The sequence below is a fragment of the Desmodus rotundus genome, chromosome 9 (genome assembly GCF_022682495.2).
Source record: "Desmodus rotundus isolate HL8 chromosome 9, HLdesRot8A.1, whole genome shotgun sequence".
Classification (NCBI taxonomy): Eukaryota; Metazoa; Chordata; class Mammalia; order Chiroptera; family Phyllostomidae; genus Desmodus; species Desmodus rotundus.
This window is the reverse complement of record NC_071395.1, coordinates 42,294,047-42,309,666: the sequence shown is the minus strand read 5'-3', so window position 1 is coordinate 42,309,666 and position 15,620 is coordinate 42,294,047. Positions and strand designations below refer to the sequence as shown.

At 57.9% G+C, this 15,620-nt stretch overlaps 3 protein-coding genes across 6 annotated transcripts; 1 reads left to right on the top strand and 2 right to left on the bottom strand.

The window, feature by feature from the left end:
* The first annotated feature begins 120 nt into the window (after nt 1–120).
* On the top strand, nt 121–2,614 carry ZGLP1 (zinc finger GATA like protein 1). The gene is made up of 5 exons (XM_053911228.1): nt 121–260; nt 463–882; nt 1,785–1,870; nt 2,225–2,318; nt 2,485–2,614. The coding sequence occupies exons 1-5, from the start codon at nt 121–123 to the stop codon at nt 2,612–2,614; spliced, it is 870 nt and encodes a 289-aa protein (XP_053767203.1).
* Nucleotides 2,615–5,497: 2,883 nt separating this feature from the next.
* On the bottom strand, nt 5,498–12,763 carry ICAM5 (intercellular adhesion molecule 5). Of its 2 annotated transcripts, XM_053911506.2 has the most exons (11): nt 11,732–12,763; nt 10,547–10,816; nt 10,039–10,359; nt 9,523–9,810; nt 8,967–9,221; nt 8,591–8,839; nt 7,874–8,116; nt 7,507–7,785; nt 7,176–7,415; nt 6,530–6,796; nt 5,498–5,909 (listed from the first exon to the last, which is right to left on the bottom strand). In XM_053911506.2, exons 1-11 carry the CDS (start codon nt 11,811–11,813, stop codon nt 5,635–5,637), a joined length of 2,769 nt encoding a protein of 922 aa, XP_053767481.1. In that variant the 5' UTR covers nt 11,814–12,763; the 3' UTR covers nt 5,498–5,634. The 2 variants fall into 2 exon arrangements, with proteins under 2 accessions (XP_053767481.1, XP_053767482.1); XM_053911507.1 differs by lacking the exons at nt 9,523–9,810; nt 11,732–12,763 and adding an exon at nt 10,984–11,325.
* Nucleotides 12,764–13,058: 295 nt separating this feature from the next.
* ICAM4 (intercellular adhesion molecule 4 (Landsteiner-Wiener blood group)) lies at nt 13,059–15,523 on the bottom strand. Of its 3 annotated transcripts, none has more exons than XM_045192550.3 (4): nt 14,408–15,523; nt 14,113–14,206; nt 13,687–13,992; nt 13,059–13,539 (listed from the first exon to the last, which is right to left on the bottom strand). In XM_045192550.3, the coding sequence occupies exons 1-4, from the start codon at nt 14,507–14,509 to the stop codon at nt 13,421–13,423; spliced, it is 621 nt and encodes a 206-aa protein (XP_045048485.2). In that variant the 5' UTR covers nt 14,510–15,523; the 3' UTR covers nt 13,059–13,420. The 3 variants fall into 3 exon arrangements, with proteins under 3 accessions (XP_045048485.2, XP_045048484.2, XP_024412553.3); XM_045192549.3 differs by having other exon boundaries at nt 13,060–13,539; nt 14,360–15,523; XM_024556785.4 differs by having other exon boundaries at nt 13,063–13,539; nt 14,113–15,523.
* Between the last annotated feature and the right edge of the window lie 97 nt (nt 15,524–15,620).

Sequence of the window (15,620 nt, the reverse complement as noted above, 5' to 3'; positions counted from 1 at the left end):
TCATTGCCCCCTCTGCCTGAAGCGCCTGCACCTCCCAGGGTTCGCCTCACCCAGGTGGCGCTCATCCGTGGGCCCGCGGGGGCGGGGCAAGATTAGGGAAGGGGGCTGGGTTGGGGCATGATGGAGGCCAAGCCAGCATCGGATCTCTCGATGATACTGCAAGAACTACTGGCGCCATCCTGTCTGGACCCCGAGCCGCTGCCCGGACCCCCCACCCAGCAGGCGCCAAGCACCCCAAGATGCCTCAGACCCAGTGGCAGGTGCGTTAAGGAGCCGCCCCTTTCCCCAATGTAGCCCAGTGGTCAAGGGGTCATGACCTCTGTTTCCTGGGGTTATTCAGGGGTTGCAATGTTAGTTACTGGTACTTACAAAGAAGAGGTTCTGACCCCCAGGGGTATGTGCGTCATATGTAGTCAGAGGCCATGCAATTGCCCTTGTCCCGTGTCTCTGAGACCTATGTAGGTGCTGCCCAGGGACTGGGGTGACCACATTGCCCCTTGTCCCCAGGTCCTTCTGGCCTGCACCTCAGGACTCAGTCACCACCCTGCACTTCCTCCAAGAAACAGCAGAGGGGCTGGCCAAGCCCCCTGCCCAGGATACCCAGGCCCTGGGGCCCTGCTGGGAGCTGAAGGCCCTGGGGGTACTGGGACCCCCACCTCTGGCCAAGGATACCAGGGCCATGCTGACCCCAATCAGCCAGCAAGGGGGCAGTCTGGGGCCTCTGGGGACTCCCTCAGCCCCTTCAGGCCCACCCCAGAGGAGGCCCCGGAAGCAGTCGAACCCGCACCAGGGTGCCGAGAAAGTGGACCCCCGGTTTGAGGGAGTGACCCTGAAGTTTCAGATAAAGCCGGACTCCAGCCTACAGATCATACCCAGCTACAGGTAGGAACTGGCCCCAGCGAGGGCACCCTCTGTGCACTTAATGATAATGGCAAGGGCAGAGGCCTGTGGGGAGGCACCTCCAGGCCTGGGCCCATGGTCCCCTATACCAGCCCTGCAAGACAAATGGCCCAGTCTCTGAGCAAGACTGGTGCCAGTCACGGCCCCACTGCCATAGCCTCACGTATCCCAGTCTGAACCCGATCTCCCCTTCGTGAGTGGGGCTGAGCCACACTGAAGGCTGCTGCTTCCATTATTTTTCCCAAAGATAGTAGCTGTCATTTGTCAGGATCAACAGTAAGAGGAGACATGCAGCATTTGATGTGTATGGGTTCACTGAAGCCCGGTAAAGCCCATTTTGAAGATTTGGAAACTGAAGCATTGAAGGAGACATCACTTGTCCAGGGTCACACAGCAAGGGCAGGGAGAAATGGGATTTCAGCCTGGCAGGCTGGCCCCAGGCTAACTCCTTCCTCAAATAATTATAATTATAATTATTATCATTTCTACTAATGAGAGATAAAGCCAGGCCTTCCAGGCAGGCGCCAGATGCCTCCTGAGGGATTCCTGATATCTTACATATTTTTTTAATCCTCACCTGAGGACATGTTTATTGATTTTTTTTCTTACTGACTTTAGAAAGAGAGGAAGGGAGGGAGGTTGGAGAGAAAGAGAGAGAGGAACATTGAAGTGAGAGAGAAACATTGATTGGTTGCCTCTCCTATGTGCCCCAACTGGATCTAACCCTCAACCTTGTGGTGTACTGGACAATGCTCCAACCAACTGAGCCGCCTGATCCACCTGACCAGGGTGTGCCTGATATCTTGATCATAAATCTTTATTTTGGGGGGCTTAATGGGACAGGATACAGACCCCCCAATATTAATACCTTGTCTACTCCCCAGCCTGGCCTGCAGCAGCCGCTCTCAGGGTCCCCCTACAGGCCCCGCTGGGGACCCTGAGGTCGACCTAGGAGGCAGCGAGGCCCTGGGTAAGTCCTGGAGACATGAGAGCTATAAATATGGGGGGCGGGGGAGCAACCTTCCATCCTCCCTGTTCTTTCTCCCCATCCTGCTTCCCCATTTAGACCCATCCAGAATGAATCTCAGTGCCCCCCTTTCGGTCTGCTGAGTCACTCCCACCCCCAGCTTCCTCCTCTGCAGAGCTTTGCCATCTGTCTCCCTTCCTGGCTTTCCCTTTGTCTTAGATCTGCCAATATCAGGGGCTGGCCCCAAGCCAGGTGGGGCCTTTGCAGAGATCCTCCCAAATTTCCCCACCCCACATGGGCCTTCTGAGCTGGGACTCCAGGCCTCTGACTTCTGCCCTTTGGCCTCTACCCCTTCAGGGCCCCGACGCTGTGCTTCCTGTAGGACCCAGAGAACCCCACTCTGGAGAGATGCTGAAGATGGGACACCCCTGTGCAATGCCTGTGGTATCAGGTCTGCAGAACGGAGGAGGGAGTTGGGGTGGAGGTCCCCAGATTGGCCTGTGTAGCTAGCATGGGGTATTAGGAAGGGAAAATACCCATCTTTGGGGAAGTGGTTGCTTAATGTGGTTTCTGTGCCCCTGGTGCATCCTGATGTTAGCTTCGTACCCCAACCCCAGGTACAAGAAGTACGGCACCCGGTGCGCCGGCTGCTGGCTGGTGCCCAGGAAAAATGTCCAGCCCAAGAGGTTATGTGGCAGATGTGGGATGTCCCTGGGCCCCCACCAAGGGCCAACCCAGGAAGGGTAAGCCCTTCCTTACCCAGCCAAGCCTGTCCTGCCTCCGTTTCTCTAGGGGGGAAATGGGAAGAAGCCCTCCTAGGAGGCATGGGGAAGGAGCTTGGGTCCCACGGGCTCCAGCCTGCCTCCCCTCTGCCCTCTCCCCATTCAGGGACACCAGACAGAAGACTCAAGCCTCAGGCCCCAGGGCCCCTGTCTCAGGGGGGTCACTGGCCCCCTCCTTGGCCCCTGCTCCACTCAGGCTTGACTGAGCTCCCCTCAGGAAATGTTCTCAGTAGTGAGAACGCATGCTGTTTGTCAATAACAGGAACAATAAAGAGCAGAACTACTCAGAGAATGGTCACTGTGACTCAGGGATCCCAGCTCATGTGCCCTCACCTGCCACTGCCCCAGCCCCAGAATGGGGGCCAGGCATTTTCTCATTGGGGTTCTGAGGGACACACACAGTCCTACATATAAAGGCACCAGTCCCCCACAGGGGATTAGCCACCACACACACAGACAGACAACACATGTAGAAAGATACGTATACAAGACACACATGCATCAACACACACATAAGACACACATGGACAGACACACATGTGCCAACACTCACGTGAGACAAACACACACAGAGACAGGCCACACACAAGACCAAAAGATACATGGATGTGTGGCAGACACACGTCCACTGACACATGATAGACACACATGTCAATAGACACACAACAGGTACACCAACAAAACAGACACGTGAACATGCAAGACACACAGACGACACACATTGGCACACAGTGATAGACACATACGGGCCCTTTATTTGTCACTCCACCCCTCCTGCAGAGTGTCACCTTCTTGCATTCTTATAGGTACCAGTCCCTGCTGTGTCTCCTCCCCCTCTTTCAAGATTTCTTTAACCAAAAGGTGTCCCTGCCTGAAGCCAAAGGCCACGTGGGAAAGGCAGGCCTTGCACAGCGCTCAGCCCTGCCACTATGGCCAGGACACACTGATGGCCAGTGTGTCCTGGGAGGGATGGACGGGAGGGAGGGACAGGTTCAAGTCACAGAGGTGGTCCCTGACTTGGGGTGAGTGAGACTTGCCTGGCCACATGCCCCAGAAAGGCAAGTCCCTGCAAGACCCCCTTTGTCTCTCCTGGGTGGCCTGTATGGAAGGTCTGGGCCCAGATTCCTCAGCCTTCCTATCTCTGAGTCATTTGGTCCCTTCCTTGGTGCAGAACGCTCCCCCTGCCATGACTCTGATAGTTGCTGCCCTCTCACCACTTGGAGAGGAGAGGCTCAGCTTTCAAAGAGGCCCCCACTTCACGACCTGGTCTAAACCAGACACCCCCTTTGCACCCATGGCAGGCTCAGGTGCAGCTCCTTGCTGGTCTGCTTAGAACTTACCAGAATTTTCAGATCTCTACTTCTCCAGGGTTGTTTCTTTCATGTTCCTCCCCTCCACTGGACCATGATTACAAAGGTCCTAGGTTACCACCACTTCTGTGTCCCTCGCTGTGACAGGCCACCCCCGTGTCTAGCATGGAGAACCTCTTCAGGAGCACACACTGAACACACACAGGTCTGAGACTGTGTCTGCAACCCCCCTGGCTATTTGTAGCCATTTATTCCACATTTATTGAGGAACTACTGGGTTCCAGGTCCCAATGGGGGGACTGCACGGTGAATGGAACAAAGGTCTCTGCTCTAGTGCAGTCAATGTTCTGGAGCGACAGTAAAGAAACATTCAGTTGTATCTAATAGAATGTCAAGTAGTGAGTGGCGCTCCAGGGGGAAAAAGCACAGGAGGAGATAAGTTGTTGGGGGCCGACCTCAGCTATGGTTCTCATAGGCCAAGGCCTTTCTGAGGAGGTGGTATTTGCACGGAGACCTGAGGATAAGTAGCTACGGGACTATCTGGGGTGAGGACACTCCAGGCAGATAGAATGGCAAAAGCAAAGTCCCTGTAGCAGGCAGGACTTCGGGGGGTTCAAGGAACCTAGAGGACGTGGGTGGGAGCGGAGAGAGGTGGCTGAGGGGGGTCGGTCAGCAGGGGCTGCACCACTCTTGCACCTTGTTGCCTTCTCTGCTTGGCACCCAGCACTGGCTTGGCCTCTAGTGCCCCCATCTCCTGTTCTCACCTTTGTTCACGAAATGTTTGCAAGGGCAGCTGATGGAGCTGGAGCTGGAGCTATCCAGCCCTGCTTCCTGGATCTGCAGCTCTGTTCCTGTTTTGGAGGGAGGAGGAGACTGAGGGGGTGGGGTGGGGCTGGGGAGAGGAACACAGCTGTTCTCTCCTTCTGCCGTAGGGAGTGAGGGGGGTAGTGGTGTGCAGTGGGGGCTGCAGCTGATACCCCATGTGTCTGTTCTGGGTCACGATGGACTGAATCCAAAGCCAGGTTGGGGGTAAACTGAGGCACTGAATAAAGGAAGCATTGAGAGTGGGGCAGGGACGTCCTGGTGGCTGACACCCATAGCTGCAGCCACTGCCTTCCTCTACCATCTGGGTGAGGCCTCAGGGCAGGATGCCCAGATCCCTGGGAGGGGGGCTCCCTACATCCTGGCAGCCTCAGCTCTGTCGGGAACCAGGCCTGGGGAAGCACCTAGCTTCTACCCCCAAGAGTTAGCTAGATGAGAGGGCAGTGCTGGGCCTAAGAGATAAGCAGCAAGGAGAGGGAGGAAGGAACATGGTCCCCACCCTGGCCCAAGGGTCCAGTGAGTGCAAGAAACGGGGAAGGGAAAGAAGCTCCAGGTCACACCATGCAAAGATGTCTTAGACTGTTCCCAACACACAGTAGGCCCTCAAAAACAAAAACAGTTTTTTGAATGAATAATCCATGGGGTGGGGATTTGAATGCTGGGCTGCTTCAACATTGCAGAGACAGACACAGACCCGAAGTCCTTTATAAAAATTTTATTGGGGGGGTTATAAAATGGGGATGATGCCCTGGAGTTGAATACATAAATAAAGGAATGAATAAATAGAACAAAAATAAGCCCCTCATATGTGTCTAGGGGGTGTCCCCCGGCCTGCGGGGAGAGGGCAGCGGGCTCACGCTGATGTCAGCTGGATGGCGAAGACCTCACCCCCCACCGGCGCCTCTGCAGTGCCCTCAGGTTCTGTTCCACCTCGGGTGCTGGTGCCCCCGCCTGTGCCGCCGCCCGCACCATTGAGACAGACAGCCTCACCCGAGCTCTCGGCTTCCTGCACGTTATACTCGCCCTTCTTGCAGGCGGTGGACTGCACATAGAAGGCCAGGCCGGCCCCTGCGGCCAGCAACGCTGCGCCCCCCACCGCACCTCCCACGGCGACCCACAGCCATGGACCTGCGGGGTAGAACCCCTCAAAGAGGGTGGACGAGCTTGGGGTCCCCCCAACCCTGGTGAGATGCCAAGCCCCAGCCATCCCCAGTGCTGATGTGACTCATGACCCATGTTACATGCCGCCCCAGCACATAGGGATATAAGCCCCTGGCTGAACAGAGATACCCACAGGTCAAGTCTCCTCACCCCTCAAGGGATGTGGGCGTGTGGGGCGACCTTATCATTCCTCTACCTCAGAAAGAACCAAGCTTCAGAGTGACAGGAAGTGGGAAAAGGGGTCTGGTTAAGGGCGCCCCCACCCCTGTTCTCTGCCCTTGGTCCCTCTCCACACTGACACAGTGGAGGATGAATTAGACCAAATCTCCAAGAGGCAGAAACCCTCCCTGCAAGTTAACAAGTCACCCCCCACGGCAGTCACAGCCCTGGAGTGTTCCTTCCCTTGAAGTTCATTCAGCTCCCTCTCCTTCCACCCCCCACTCCAAGCCAGCCATCAAAGCCCCACACGTCAGGACACCCCTGACTTCTACCCTGGCATCCTTCATTCTCTTCTGTGGGGTCTGAGAGCGGGGCAAGGGCAAGGTCAGGTGTCCCAAGGCGCAGGCCACACCCCAGGTGCCACTTACCAGCCACACGCACGGTGATGCGCCGCACGTGGCGACCATGCGCATTGGTGGCTGCGCACTCGTACTCTCCTCCGTGGCTACCTAGAGCGCCTGCCACGCTCAGCGTGCTGTTGTTGCTTGACAGGCCTATGTTGAGTGCCCCTGGGGGTGCACGCCAGCTGATCTGGGCAGGGGGCCAGGCCTCAGCGCGGCAGGTCAACGTGAAGTTCCCGCCTGGCCACACACCTCCTGGAGGTGAGGCAGCCAGCTCGGCCACCACTGGCCGGTCTGCAGGGACAGGAGATTGTCAGTGCTGGCCCTGAGGCTCACCACAATCTGAGACCACCTCTGCTTGGATGCGCAGGCGAGGGATCTTGCCTCACATTAGAGCCCCCTTCCCCTACAATCTGACTGTAGTAGGTACTAAAATCCCGTGCCCTTCTTCACTGAATGGGAGGAGATGGGGACCTGAGCCAGTGCCCTTCTGACCCATGACGAAGGGGGCTGGGTTCCTGTTCCCCAGAGTTTTTGTTACCCTCAGGTTTAGGCCAAACCCCTTGTGCTTGAGAATGGGACTGGGGGAGGTGCCCTTGAACTCCCCTGTGCAGTCCCACCACTGAGAGTCCCTGCTCTGGGGACAGAGGACCCTCTGTCTGCCCCCACTCACATTCCACACCCACGGTAATGGTCCGAGCCTCCGTGCCATGCGGGTTGGTGGCCAAGCAGAGGTAGGTGCCCGCATCCTGTCGGGACACGTGCAGCCGCTGAGGCCAGGGGGCACCCTCCCGGGAGCAGCTCACTTGTGGGGAAGGGCGACCTAGGGCGGCACAGGCCAGCACAGCAGCCTCAGCCCCTTCCAGCCATGTCTGGTGACTCGGACAGGTGGACTCATTCATTTTCGGAGGTGCTGCAAAGTAGCCATGGACGGGGGGCGGGTGTCAGGGGGGAGCCAGATGGGGGCACCCCCTACTCCCGCCCGCCTGGGCTGCCCAGCTCACACTCCACAGTCACAGCCACCATCTTGACCATGGAGCCGTGCCGGTTGGTGGCGTTGCAGGTGTAGATACCAGCGGCAATTTCACTAGGGATGCTGGGGGCTCTGACACTAGGGTCTGGAGGTGCCAGAGGCAGCAGCACCCCTTCACTGGTGCCCTTGGAGCCAATGCACTCCACTCTTGGCTGTGGCTTCCCATCAACCTCACAAGAAAAGAGCCGTCCAGATCCTTCCACCCATGTCCAATTGCTGGGGCAGCTCAGCTCCACAAAACTGGGACCATCTGGGGAGCAGAGGGTCCCGTGGGGACTGAAAGTCAGGCCAGGGTTACCCAGACATACCCTAACTTGCCCCTTGCTGCCTTCACTCACATTCCACTGTGATAGCCACATTTTTGGCCACAGAGCCTCGAACATTGGTGGCTTCACAGCGGTAGGTGCCTGCGTGCTCCCGGGCCACAAGCAGCAGGCCCTCAATAACTTCGGCCTCCCCAGAGCGCACACAGCTCACATTGGGTGGTGGCACCCCGTGTGCCACACAGGTCAGCGAGGCCTCTGTTCCTTCCAGCCATGTGATACGTTCTGGGCAGCCCACGCTGTCCAGGGCTGGTGCATCTGGAAAGGGGAGTGTTGTTGGGTTTGAGGATCATCCTAATGTCCCTAGACCCTCGTTTCTGTTCCAAGGTGGCCACGTAGGGCTGGGCAGGCTATGCTCTGCAAAGGGAATCTGAACCAAAGGGGTTTCATGCCATCAAGCCATGTGCTGTTTTGGGGCCTCAGGAACTACGAGGGGCACCTTGTTCTGATTCCTGCAAAGTGCCCACAGGACCCTCCCCCAGTCTTTGGCTTAAAAATTTGCTAGATGGCTTGGAGCACACACCTTTCCAAGACTGAACGCTCACACACCCCTATAGACAGGCCTTCCCTTTTCCCTCCAAGGTCTTCCCCTAATCTGGAACATCAGTCTATTTCCTTTCCCAAAATCCTACCTGAAGGCATCCCTCAGACCCTGCTCCTGCCCTTCCCTGGAAGGTAGCCACCTCTGGACACTGAGAAGCTGATAGAGATGCACCTGTGCACCCCACTCACACTCCACTGTCAGTGTCACCTCCTTGACCGCCTTGCCCTGGATATTGGCCGCGGTGCAGCGGTAGGTGCCAGCAAGCGTGCGAGTGACAGGACCCAGCAGGCCTAGCGCCAGCACTACCCCGCCATAGGGCCGAGCGCAGTGCACAGAAGGCGCTGGATTTCCGCGGGCCTCGCAACGCAGCTCCTGCTCTGGGCCCTCCGGCCACGTCCAGCTCCTGGGACAGTCCGAATCGTCCAGCCGGGGAGCGTCTGCGGGCAGGGGTGTGGGATAGAGAGTCTACACGTGGACCATGAGAAAGGTTCCACTTCCACGACACGGCCAGAAACTGGTCAGATCTTTGGAGATCTTGAGGAAGAAGGCGAGAGCTCAACTCACATAGGACTCGCAGTTCGGTGCTCTCGTTCTTGCTCAGGATCTCCCCGTCCACCTCGAGGGTCGCGTTGCAGAAGAAGCTACGTCTGTCGTCGTTCACGGTGGCGTTTAGCTCGAGCTGGGCAGGCTGTCCCGGGACTGCAGCTGGAACTCCGTCCAGAGTAACCAAAGCTCTGGCCCCAGCTGCGCAGGTTACTGTCACCATCTTCCCCTCCGGGACGCTGGACTCGCTCAGGGTCAGGAGAGGCGCGGAGAAGCCTGGGGACAGAGCATTTGCCCGGAGTCGATTGATCACACCCCCTAACTGCCGGAAATCTTTGTGGATACCGTGCCCCGCCTCTCGAACTGCTCAGGCTCCGCCCCTTCTCACCCCACCCCTTTGAGGTGGTCAAGCCGTATTCCCGTTAGGGAGGCTCAGACTCCACCTCTCTCACTACTCAGTCAGTCCTCCATCTGCACCGTCCCTTCGGTACTCTCAGCCCCACCCACTCTTTGTCCCGCCTTCACGTTCCACTGGCTCCACCCCCAAACCATAGAGGTCGGGCTTCACTCCCCTTACTGTAGACAGTCACGTTCTCCCGGGTCTCACGGCTCTCGCCCCCCAGGGTCACGTTGCAGACCAGCTGCCTGGTGCCTTCCTGTTCTGCGCTAGCTGTGGCTGTGGCAGCGGCCCTGAGCACGTTCCCCTCCAGGGTGATATCAGGACTCAATCTCTGGTCCCCCAGCGCCAGGTAGACCTGGGCCTCCGAGGCTGGAAACAGCCCATCCAGGGCGCAGCTCACAGGTCTTTCCGAGCCCACTTCCAAGAGCCGGGGGACAGCGAGGCGTGGGGATTCCGGAGGCAGTGCTGAGAGTCGAAGAAGAGAGCTTGAACTTAACTACTCAACACTCGATATGTATGTACTAAGTGCTTTACAAGCACTATCTTATCCTGCTATCCTCGAGACACAAAGAGGAAAATAGCTTTCAGCTGGTGAGTGTTGGCGTGAGGATTAGAATTCACATTTCTCTACCTCCAAACTTCTTAAGCATCGGACCGACCCTTCTGCATCCCCTTCTCCCCACACTCACTCACCGAAGGTTCGGAGCATTCTGGGAGCCGAGCTGTTTTCAAACAGCCCCAGGCCGTGGGGCCGCAGGTCCAGCTCCGCGTGGCACGAAAAATTGGCTCTATGGTCCTCCCTCCGCGCCAGTACTGTGGCCGTTAGCACCGCGCCCCGCGCTCGGGGTGGCTCCCCGGAGAAGCTGCGACGGATCAGCTCCTGGGTGCCCCGCAGAAGAGTCATTGTGAGGCTCCCACGAGGCCCAGCGCCAGGGACCCGACAGCTCAGGGTGAAGTTCTCGCCCACAGGCTGCCAGGCAGGCAGCGGCACCAGCTCTACTCGATCAGGCCGCTCTGCAAGGGAGGAACCAAGGCTCTTGGAAACGCGGGTCTCAGCTGTAGGTGTACTGGTACCCAGGGGCCAAGAGGGGAGGGCTTGGGGATCCAGAGGATGGAGCCTGAAGGGGAGGGCCTCGTGACCCAGGGGGCGGGGCCTGGAAGGCAGAGCAGTGGGGTAAGATCGTGGCTACTGAGAACTCACGAAAAGTACGAATGAGCCCCCGCGCCTGCAGTGTGCGCCGCGCGCAGCGGAAGAAGCAGACCGGCTGGGTCTCCGGCTCTCGAATGTCCACCAGCTGCCGCGCCAGCCAGCGTAAACCCCTCTGAGTCCCATTCCGGCGCAGCGAGGTCTCCAGGCCGCCGCGCTCAGGTCGTGGGCAGTTGGTGCTGCAATTCAGCCACAGCGATCCCCCGCGCTCCACGAGGGCCACGCGGGGCTGCAGGTCCGCCCAGAAAGGCTCCTGAGCGACCACTGCCCAGAGAAATGCGGGCTCAGCATGGGGAGCAACCTCCCTGGCATGTTAACGCCCCTATGCTGAGTCAGGAATTCCCGGGGAAAGAGAAGAGGACAGAAAGAACTCAGGAGTCCCGCGTCCCTCTCAGGCCTCAAATTTGGAGGTGCGCTCCCAAGGTACCAACCTCGAGGGTGTCTCTGGGACATGTCAGCGGACAGCTTTGGTCTCCAAGGTGCTAATGGGGTGATGGGAAAGCATGGAGGGGATGAAGGATGGTGAGAGGAAAGATGGGGTCTTCCACACACAGCAAGCGATGGCTGGCAGGAGGGCACCCCAGGTGGGGGAATGGGAGCGAACTGGTTCTCTGGGTTATCTGGAGGAGGGGAGACTAAGGTTGAGATGAGGGCAAAGGAGAGATGAGAGGGAACCAAGAATAAAGGAGGATTCCAAACCCAGGTGAAGAACATGAAAGAGGGCGCGGGACTAGGCTAATGGCAGGAACCACAGGAACATCGAAGAATTCGGTTGCCAGGGCTCCGGGTGGGGAGGGATCAGTGCCGCTGAGTCACTGCAATTGGGGAGGACGGGTCTTTGCGGACCACAAGTGGGTAAGATGCCAATCCGTGTACCAAGGTGCACAGCAAAGCGTGACGAGGTACCCCGGGAAGGGACAATGGCGACATGGGGTCTCCGGGCTCAAGGTTGGATGCAGAAGAGAACCCAGGACCTCGAAGAGGGTACGGTAGAGATCTGGGCGAGCGAGGAGTCGGGAAGCTGGGTCTCCAGTGTATGTTGAAGAAGAGTAGAAAGCCCAGGTCTCAAGGTGGGGACGGAAGCGTGGGAGCAAGGCGAGGGTGGAGCAGGGAGGGGCATGTGGCCAGGTCAGGAACTCCGCCCACCCCTGTCTACCTGGAGCCGGGACAGGCTCTTACCTGAGAGGTCGATGAGCCCCAGGACGAAGGCAGCCAAGAGGATGAGCAGCACCCAGCACAACCCTGGCGAGGGCCCTGGCATCGCCGCCACGGGGAAAGTACGGGAGGAGAGGCGAGCTTGAGCACTGAGCTGAGCTCGAGGACGGCGCGGCGGGTGGGGTGTGGAGGAGGCAGAATTGTGCTCTGGGATTGGTTTAACGTTGGTAACTTGGTTTCCAAGGAGGGGGAGGCGGCAGAGGCGACAGGGAGGCGGGAGGGAGAGCGTGTGCCAGGCTCCCGCCTTGGTGAAGGCGTGCTAGCTGGAGCTAGCGACCCCCGGGGTCTGTGTGGAAGCCGGCCCCATCGCCCGGGGCCTTCTGGGGGCGGCCGCAAGCTCCCGCGTCATCCTCGGCAGTCGCGATGCGGAGGTCGGGGGTGGGGGCTTGGGCGGCTGCTGGGTTGTCCTTCTCAAACTCCCACTCCACCCCCAGTTTAGATGCTGTGATAAATAGCTGGACTCCGAGCTCCGCCCCCGTATTTTGCCCTTCCCACCAATGCCCCTTGGAATTGATTTGTGGGCTAGGAGAGATTTGGGAAGAGAAGGATAGGTTAGACACAGTTCTAGGGGCGGGTGTGGGATGCCTCCCCCTTCCCTTTTAGACCTGGGAGAGCTGAGGATTACTGCACGGCCCCTAGTCCCCCTCTGGCTCCGCCCCCGCTCGCGACAGAGGGGGCGGGGACCAAAGTCAGAGAGTCAGGAACACTTGTGCTTGCGTGCAGCGTTAGGGCGTCTAAATTAGGGTTGGCTGAGCTCGGGGTCTGTATTTACCCAGCTTGCAGCCCGCACGTGTCTACTCAGCGTGTGCCAGCGTGAGCTGCGGAAGAATGCCCCTGAATTCTCTTTCCGCGCTGTGGGCAGGGCCCCGGACCACATGGGCCCTGCCAGGCATCCAGTGCGGACTCAGATTGTGTCCACACGAGACTAAAAGACCAATGGTGACACTTTTGACCCCGCCTCCGGGTCCTCAAGTGCCCACCAGACCTGGTGACTATCTGAACGTTGTCAGAAAGCGAGTCAGTGCCACCCCCTGTGGGCCACCTGAATGCTACTTTCCCGCAGTCAACACATGGGTACGTTTTCTGCCTATCCCTCAATTTGTCCACGTGACCCTGCCCTTTTGAGCTCCTGTTCCTAGCACTAACAAGTGAACTATAAGAATCAGTTCTATATCCACCCTTGTCCTCCGGGAGAATGGAAGATTAAAAGTGAAAAGGGGGAAGGGAACGGAAAAGTAACATCCAATCAGAGCTGCTGCGTGATAGCGGCTCAGCCAGTCAGCAAAAACCGTCTGGTGAGGACGCCCGCCCACAGCCCAAGCACCCCCAGGGCCCAGGCTTTGCCCATGTGCATCACACTGATAATGTTCACAGGAGAGGTGTTTACTACATGGGCTGGAAATGCGCAGGGATTGGGGAGGCCAGGTGGCCCAACATGAGAAAACCTCAGGTACCTTCAGGGAGACAAGGAACATGGAGAAAGTGATTGTAACAAGGCCTAAAAAGACCACTTCCAGGAGGCAGTGCACTAATGGGGGACCTTCAGGCCGCAGGACAGATTGGCTGAAGAAGGCTTTATTGATCTAGGCGAGGTCTTCAAATTGCTTCAGACTCCTTTTTGCTCTCCCGCTCAGCGGGCATGGACCACCTCCCCTAAGCCCGGGACTGCATCAGTAGGTACTTTCGCAGATAGGCCACCCCCACGGCGAGAAGAATCCCTGCAAGGGCTGCGATGCAAATGGAAGCCAAGGCTTTGGACGTGGGGTTCCAAGCTGGGGGCAGGAGGTGAGAATTATTAGAATGGAGCACTTACAGGCGTGACGACCCACGTGGAGCTCAAGCTTTGCCAAGGCACCCTCCTGGGGCCAAAACCCTTCCCCACCCCTCATCAAGTACCCAGGATTACAAGGGTGCCTCACTCAAGAATGATAGCGCCATGGGTGCTGAGCTGCTGTGGACCACCAGGCCGTCCAGATTGAGATGCGCGTGGCAGGTCACGAGCTGTCCGAGGTCATTGGGCCTAGCCCGGAACGCGTATGTCAGCGTCACGTTGGCCAGATCTAGGCCTGTGAAGCGCTCCAGGCTCTCCGAGTAGATGACCCGGCTGCCACGGCGCAGAGTCACCACCAGGAAGCCCACGGGGAACACGTGCGTCACGTGGCAGCGCAAAGTGTGCTCACTGCCCTCTAAGACCGGAGTCTCCAGGATCACGCTGTGCGGCCGTTCTAAAGCAAGAGGGGATCGTTGAAGAAGGTCCGCGGGCGCCCCCTAGCGCGACTGTCAACTGCCCCATCTCTGTCCCCCTCTCCCTTGTCCCCAGCAAGGCCCGAACCCATATCCCTCACTGTACGCGTTGATCCTGGCCGTGGCCCCTCGCGTTACTCCAGCGCAGGTGACGAAGCAGTGCACGTCGGAGCTCCAGGTCCTTACATCCAGCAGCTGGAACGAGACCCAGTTGGGTCCGCTGAGCGTCTGGCCGCGCCGCAGTCCAGTATGGAGGATGGGACTCTCCAACAGCGGGCAGTTGCTGCTGCAGTTGAGCCATACTGAACTCCCCGGCGCCACGGTCACTAACTTGGGGCTTATGCTCACCCAGAATGGCGCTGTGGTCTCTGAGGGCGCGGGAGAGCTTCCTCTTACCGGGCTTTGAGCCCGTGCAGCTCGGTGCCTCCGCGCGCTCCCACCTTCCGAGTAGGTAGCTGCCAGCAAAACCAGCAGCGAGAGGGGGAGCAGAAACCCCATGGCAAGGAGTGCGAAGTGGGGGACCCTGCGCCAGGGAGCGGAGGCTGGCTCTGTAGATAAGGGAGCCGAAAACCCTGCCTCCTCAGCCCCACCCAGGGAGACAGAGGCTCCTAGAGGGACAGGAGACCTGTCATATATACCCCTCCTTCCACTCAAGAATGGGATTCCAAACCAAAGGTTCCCACGTTTTTCCCAGAGAGGGGTCTTTAATTTTCCTTGGAGTCTCAAAAGGTCCTAATAAGCCCAAATTTGGATCAGGGCCTCAGGTTTGGGCCTTGAACAGCAGCCTTTTCTTGGGAGAGGAAATAGGACAGGGCTGTAGAACAGAAGCTAGAAAGGGCTCCAACTGAAAGTGGCACCTCCCCTCAACTCACACAAGGCTGGGCCGGATGAAAAAAGCGTTATTAGCACAAGGGAGAGGCTTCCCTAGATGGGAGTCAGTCCTCCCCACTGCCTGCAGGACCCTCAGGGATTTGGAGCTGCCAGAGTTCTGTTCTTAACATTATCCCAGTGAGATGGAAACAGGAAGGACAAAGTGGGAGGCACAGGGGTTGGACATACTTTCATGGGAACCTATGGTTTATTTTGCATTTTATTGATTTTAAAAAGAGGAAGGGGGATAGAGAGAGTGATTATTTTGTTGTTCCACTTATTTATGCATTCACTGGTTGATTCTAGTATGTGTCCTGACCAGGGACCAAACCTACAACCTTGGCACATCAGGATGACGCTCTAATCAACTGAGAGCTGCCCTGGCCAGGGCAGGACCCCATGGTTTAGCTGTCAGGGAGTGGGCACTCATATTGAGGCATGCCACTGAGCGTGAGCACTTGCAGAGATGCATGTAGGTGGAGAGGGTGGAGAGGTTAGCACCAGTGCTGGGGATTAAGAGCCCCGTGGGTTGTCCCTGGGCATGTCGCCAGCTAAGCCTTGCCAGTTTGCTAGTCCCCTTTGGGGGAAAGCAGTTTGGCCAATAGAGTGGGAAATTCCACCCAACTTGATTGCTTTACAAGGCGCTCTTGTGCAGTGCAGAGTCGATACAACGGCACCTGACAACCCTGAATGAGATTAGACCGAAAGCTCCCCAAGGGCAGGAACTTCTGTTTGTCTT